This window comes from Rhea americana, unplaced genomic scaffold (genome assembly GCF_003343005.1).
Source record: "Rhea americana isolate MKP2758 unplaced genomic scaffold, rheAme1 scaffold_198, whole genome shotgun sequence".
Classification (NCBI taxonomy): domain Eukaryota; kingdom Metazoa; phylum Chordata; class Aves; order Rheiformes; family Rheidae; genus Rhea; species Rhea americana.
The window spans coordinates 1,485,058-1,491,994 of NW_028186127.1; the positions used below are offsets into that span (position 1 = coordinate 1,485,058).

Genomic DNA, 6,937 nt, shown 5'->3' on the forward strand with positions numbered 1-6,937 from the left:
TTAAGGAGAGCCTCTACATAAAGCAATATTAATACTTGCATTTTTGTATTCTTACTTGTTATCCATTATCTGATAGCTTTGGGGAAACTATAGTAGTCCAGTACGAATGGTTTGCTATGTCTGTTTCAACTCAAATTGAAATACATTTTGGAGGTTTACTGAGTTTAAACTACAGTTTGAAGCAATTCATTCATGAGAAAAATTAGCAACTCATTTCTCTCTTTCTCCACTCTCATCCTACAATACTTTAAAGCTTTTGTTTTTTTTTTTCTGGCTTAATATATATTGAAAAGCTTTAGCTTTTAATAGTTCAAATGATCACTCGTGCTAATATTGTTTTACTAGTTAAACTAGTTGTAAGTTCCTCTATCGCTGGCAGAATTACTCTGCAGAAAGATTACAGCTTTCACCATATGCGGGATCTACCTATAAAGATACCAGAAGAAGAGCTAGGTGTGATGGTTTCATAAGTGCCCACCCCCAAAAGCAAGAAGCTGCTGAAACGTCTAGGTAGGAAAATATCACATTCACAACCTTGAGCTTTCTTTTTTTCTTCCTCTCCTTTAAAAAAAAGAAAGTTACTAAATCTTTTTGGCTTCAATTAATAAACAACGACAGTTCCACTCTTCCCCTTTTAATCCAATTTGAAAATTTAACTAGAGATTTTTTTTTTTAACTCCAATTCTTCCTCTGATTTAATTAGAACTCTGCCTTTCAAATTACCTGTGAAACCTGGTAATAAGTAACAGTTGGACTTCTTATCTATTTTGTTCCAGGCTGGTTTCAGTGTCTATTTGAATGTTTTAAGAAATTGCTTCTTTGTGAAAGATAATTATTAGCTATCTTGAAATAAATCTGGGCCTAGTCTAATCAGGTATTTCAACACTTGAGCAGCTACACAATTACAGGCTCCAGAGGTTCCCAGTGTTACGGTAAAATTGTGAATTTTCAGTTAAGCACCATTTAACTTTTACAGGTGCCTGATGGTCCCAGGCCTTGTTCTCAGAAAAGCAGTTGAAAGGTGTTTAATTAACCATTTTTTAACTGAAAAATAACAAGCTTTGCCTCAGAGAGCTATCTGAGTGTGAGTTTATGTCAAAAAAGAAAATCACACAGAAAAGATGACTGCTAATCTTATAGCTACCTCTCCTGTATAAATGCTGTGTGCCAGTTAGTAGAAATTTCTTAAGAATATCTGAAAGCATGAGAAAATACAGAGGGGAAGAAAAGCCACCAAACGGGTTCTTTGCTATAGATTGTAAGCTTGTTTCTCTGGCTTCTAGGAGCTGCAGCTGTGAGCATGAGGATGAAGCATTAATATTACTTCTTATTTTACTCCTCTACACTTACTGAATTTTTAATCTGGCTTGTGCTCTGCTTTGGTGAGAGCTATAGCTTTTTTTCTTTTTTTTCTTTTTTTTATTTTTTTTTAATGTTAGTAGTGATGCCTATATTCTTCTCCAAGGGATGATTTTGATGGATTATGCTAGTGCTGCTATGTTGAAAAATATCATCTGCCAGTGCTGTAGTGGCACAGATGACTGGCTGAGCTGTACAAGTCACCTGGAGAGCTATGGGTGCTCCACAAAGACTATAGGGAACTTGGTGGAGTCGTGCATAGACTTTTGTAATCCTTATTTTTAAATAAACCTTAACTGAATGTCTGTACTTGCTTCAAGATAAAACTTACAGGTAGTGGCTTAATGTTTTATAATTAATGCTTACATAAACAAATGGCTTGTAGATGGGAGGGGGAAGCAATATAAATCAAATGTAAAAATCAGTAGTATAGTACAAAAAAACCCCATAGTTATATATTTGCATTGTGAAAAATGTCTGGGCTCTCAACAGGTATATTAAGAAAGGCAGTCCCTCCCCCTCCCTCCTAGATAGGTGAAGAGTTTGAGAATAAAAAGAATATTTTCAGATGCATAGTTATTTAAACAAAACAAGAAAAAAGCAGAGAGAAGTTGAGCTAGCTCCTGTTATTTAAGTAATAGTTATTTTATAGCTGAAAGTGCACTATTTCATTCACTAACCTTTCCAGTACAACTGAAATATTTCTTACCTGTACTTTAAGAATAAAATTCTATAGAAAGGTAAGGGTGCTCTGCATTTCTAAGTTTAGGTATGCTATGAAAACAAGCAACTTTGTTTTCACATTCTTAAAGTTCTTCTGGATACAAAAGGCTTGTGCTGTTTTAATATCACATGTTGGAATAGTTAAATTCCTTGTTTTACTGTAATGTCACTGTCTACTCAGAATCCTAGGTTTAAAATACACACAGAGACCTGGATTCATAACCACTGCTGATCTGCACAGTGTGGTTTGGGCAAGTCAGTTGTCACAATTATTATGTAATGCAGCTCAGACATTTCATCTGCAGTCATTTTGGCACCAAGGTATAGAAGCTATATGTGCTGTAGTTTTAGTAAAATGATTAAACAAACATCCTCAAAGTTCTGTGTGTCATTTGTCTCTCGTAAATAATTAGGAGCACAGTCAGTGGGAACAACCATTGTGCAGCAGAGAGGAGTATTATCTCTCATACCACTGCATAAAAACATTTTAGTCAGGTGGTCATTTTAAAAWACCCTACTTGTAGTGAGAAAATCATATGGAACCTGAAGAATGATATCTCAGGTAGAACATCTAGAAGAACATAGCATTACTGAAAATGAATAAATAGTAAAACAAATTTAAAATCAACCCCAAATTCTTGAATTTCCATTAGCATAGAGGGCTGGAAAATGGAAATATACTTTCATGACAGGTTTTGCTTCCAGCTTTTGTCACAAATGTTTGATTCGCTTTTATTATAAACCTGTTTAGGACATATAACAGGAACCTGTAAAGTGTGGAAATTACTGATAATGGGATGGCGCCTTTCTAAACTGGTATAACGTATGTGTGCAAAAATCTGTTCTAAGTAACAAACTGATTGAAATGGTCATGTTATAATGTTGTGTTATCCTAAATGTTGGCATGGGGTTAATCTGCATCATATTTTAAGTTTGAATGTTGCTGAGTCTATCACTACTGGTTTGGAAAAAAAAAAAAAAAGAAAAAAAAAGCTGAATGGAAGGTATTTAGTCAGTAGCTGAGTAGCAGCCACTCCTGAAAACTCTGAATGGCTTAGCACCTTGAAAAAGCCAACTTTCAGTGTTTATAAAGGAACTGAAACTTCTTATGCAGAGTCTGGTAACTGTCACACACCTTATCAGAATCACTAAAATGGGACAGAACATTCTCAGCTAGCAGCTCCACTAAGACTCCAAATATTTTCATGAGTTTGGGTTTACTTTAGTGTTGTTTTGCTACAGTTGTTTGGTTCTACATCTCTGTGAAATTAGGCTTTTAAAGCCTATTGTTCAGTAAAGCAATTATAACTAAGGTAATACATACATAATATTGTTCTTATAAAGATAAAGGGAACTCACTGTGTATGTTATTGTTAAGATAGAACTATAAAAGGAATTATTCAGTTTGTAAAATGAATGTATGGGATAACTAAATTCATGCATCTATATAGAGAAATGACCTATTTTTTCAAAAGTGCTTAGGGCAGTTCTCATTAACGTCCTACCTCAGGACCATTAAAAATCACTTTAGTCATTTTTGGAGCTCTATTTTTATTTGTGTTTTTAATGTATTAAGTTCTTGTTTAAACAGTCAATTTTTTTAACAATTCAGAATTAGGTAGTGCTATGATGTCATATTAATTATGACTTCATAAGACATAATTAGTGAATTAATGACTTGAAAATATGCAGTGGCCATTGCATTTGAGCTGTTTTAGCCTAAAGCTTTGCATTTAGTTTTTAAATAATAATGCTTCTGCAGAAGCTTTCCAAAAGGAAAAAAATCATAGGTCTGTAAGGGAGTAAGCACGGGAAAAAATCAGAAGTGTGCATGTACTACTTGCAAGCCAATGTCCGAATGGCAGCAGTCAGTTTTGAAAGCATTTACAGAACCTCAAAGAACAGAGATTGGACATGTTTGAAGTGTTTAGTTTTGTTGACAATAGTTACCAAATATGGTTGAGAAGGGAATGTGAGAAAGATTAGAAACTCAGGGTAAAAGTAAACCTTCTGATGATTAAAGAATAATTGAAGAAGAATGTGACAATTCAGAATGAACATTATAAAACAATTTCAACCAGTTTGGGGTTTGAGATTTTAAAGTTCAAAATATCTTTATTTTTTCAGGCAAAATTAAGTGTAAGCTACAGTTGTATAATCTTAGTGTGTGGATTCTGGCAGAAGTTACCATCACCAGCATGTAGATTAAATAGTCAAGAAACACGGTTGTTTTGTCATTCTGTCATGTATAGGTATTGAGAGACTCATAGAATCAGGAAGGTTGGAAGGGACCTCTGGAGATCATCTAGTCCAACCTCCCTGCTCGGCAGGGTCACCTAGAGCATGGTAGACAGGGTTGCATCCAGGCAGGCCTTGAAGATCTCCAGAGAAGGAGACCCCACAATCTCTCTGGGCAACCTGGTCCAGTGCTCCGTCACTCTCACAGGGAAGACATTCCCCCTCAYGGTCAGGCGGAACTTCTGTGCTTCAGTTTCTGCCCACTGTCTCTTGTCCTTTTGTGTGGTGCTACTGAAAAGAGTTTGTCCCCGTCCCCTTGACACCCTCCCTTCAGGTACTTGTACACACTGATCAGATCCCCCCTCAGTCTTCTCTTCCCCAGGCTGAAGAGGCCCAGCTCTCGCAGCCCTTCCTCATAGGGCAGGAGCTCCAGCCCTCTGATCATCTTTGTAGCCCTACGCTGGACTCTCTCCAGGAGCTCTGTGTCTCTCTTGTACTGGGGAGCCCAGACCTGGATGCAGTCCTCGAGATGAGGCCTCCGCAGGGCTGAGGAGAGGGGCAGGATCACCTCCCTCCACCTGCTGGCAACACTCGTCCTAATGCAGCCCAGGAGACCATTGGCCTTCCTGGCCACAAGGGCACATTGCTGGCTCATGGTCAGCTTGTCATCCACCAGCACTCCCAGGTCCTTCTCTGCAGAGCTGCTCTCCAGAAGGTCAGCCCCCAGCTTGTACTGGTGCCTACGTGGCAGACATATATATATACATGTATACAAAAATTACCAGTTTGGCAGCTAAATGCAGAGAGATCCCATAATATTTTTAGTAACACTGATTTATTCTCTAGTTGCTGATTTCTAGTTAGAAATTCACATAAATACTGAAATGCCAGCTCTTGTGGTATAACATAACCCTCCTGTGGCATACCTGCTGCAAGATCTGGTCACATAGGTTGTTGGACATTGCCATTAGTCAGTTTATGCAAGTTCAGACTAGAGCTAGCTATTACTTGTCTTACCTGTGCCTAAGCTGTCCTCTCTGATTAATCAGTTCCCTATACACAAGCACTAGAATAAAAGTCAGTATGTAGCCTGGGTCTGAGTATTCATGAAGTCTGAACTTGAATGCGAGTCCTGTGTACGTGACTATGTCCATGTAGCCAGAGGGATCGTAGGGAGACCTGGTGTGGGGTATTGGAATTCTCTGTGTTTGCAGATACTGCATTCCTGGTATCCTTTTATTAAGTATTTCCTGTATCTGTAATCAAATCCAAAGAAAAAGTATAGTAAACTGACATACCTCAGATGTTGTAAGCTTTTGGGATTCTGTTCTATAAACTCCAATTGGTATGTCTCCTGTAGAAGAACAAAGTTTCTGATACAGTCTGGCGTATGTCCTAATCCATAGATCCTCTTCTGTTATTTTCATCTGAACAAATAATAATAGGAAGGAAGTTTTAATTTCATGAGAGCTCATCACTTGTTCACTCTACTACTGATCAAAAAATTTACACAGCAGCTAGTAGTTACTATTATTGTAGTATTGCCCCTTTAATACAGAAAAAAAATCTGAAATTTCTATTAAATTTGTAGACATTGTCCCTTTTCTTTGTTCTCTACCTTATGGGGATTTATTTCTGTGAAATGGCTGCGTCTTATGAAATGACTTCTGTCTTTATAGTTTTAAAATTAAGTGAAAACTTATGTGGCATCTCTCATCCAATGTTCATGTGTGAGTAAACTGAAAAGAAAAAAATGACCTAGGCACTGGTAGTAGTTTAAAAAAAAATGGTAATGCACAGACCAAAGGATTATTCTGAATCCTGTGAGCTATCTGTTCTTTAGACCAGAAGTTGAGCATTTGCAGAGAGGAAAGGGGGAAAGTAACTTGAGAATTATTGCCTATATCTTATATATCTATATCCATATATCTTGTATGCATAGTGGTGTTAATCTCAAATGCTCCATGACTATCGCACTAGTTTTATGGCAAGATATTCGTGAGTCTGCAGTGTGGGCCCCTTACCTGAGGTTCAACTGTCTTGTGTTTCACTATAACCACAGTTTAATGACTGACCAGAAAATAAGTGTTGGGTATTTTTAAACACTTCTTAAATCAGCATTGGTTTAGCAATTTCAGGAAAATTTGCAGGAATAAGTTCATTTTTGAGAGCAACATCTTGCAACTCTTCAAACTTTGCCAGAAGGCAACTGGTAAATAACTTCTATTCATTTACTTGCCACTGAGGCAATGGGTGTGGGAGAAAATGAAAGGAGGGTAAATTCATCCACTTGAAAACGTATTTGACGAATACTGACATACATAACAAGATGACTTTCATACTTTGATTCCTAAATTAAATTCATCTAGGATATGCATCTTTATATAACATCCAGTCCAGTCCTTTATTACTTCTAGTAAAAATTAGTGCAGTGGAATAGCATAGGTAGTAAGTGCTAGCTGGCTTTATAATTTAGCTAATACTTGCTGCTTTCTAATACTTGAAATTTTTAAATTCAGTTGTCAAACTGCCATTGTTATTTCATATAAAATAATTTACTCTTTTCCAATTTTTCCTCTGTCTTTGCTATTTTCCTTTGCATCTTAAAGAATGTATT

At 36.8% G+C, this 6,937-nt stretch overlaps 1 protein-coding gene across 1 annotated transcript in view; it reads right to left on the minus strand.

Annotated features, from left to right (window-relative positions):
* KCNT2 (potassium sodium-activated channel subfamily T member 2) overlaps positions 1 to 6,937 on the minus strand; it is a 160,645-nt gene that overhangs the window by 17,080 nt on the left and 136,628 nt on the right. Inside the window, exon 26 of the mRNA XM_085303198.1 lies at positions 5,619 to 5,747. Coding sequence (XP_085159324.1) covers positions 5,619 to 5,747 — 129 coding nt within the window. The remainder of the gene's footprint in view (positions 1 to 5,618; positions 5,748 to 6,937) is intronic.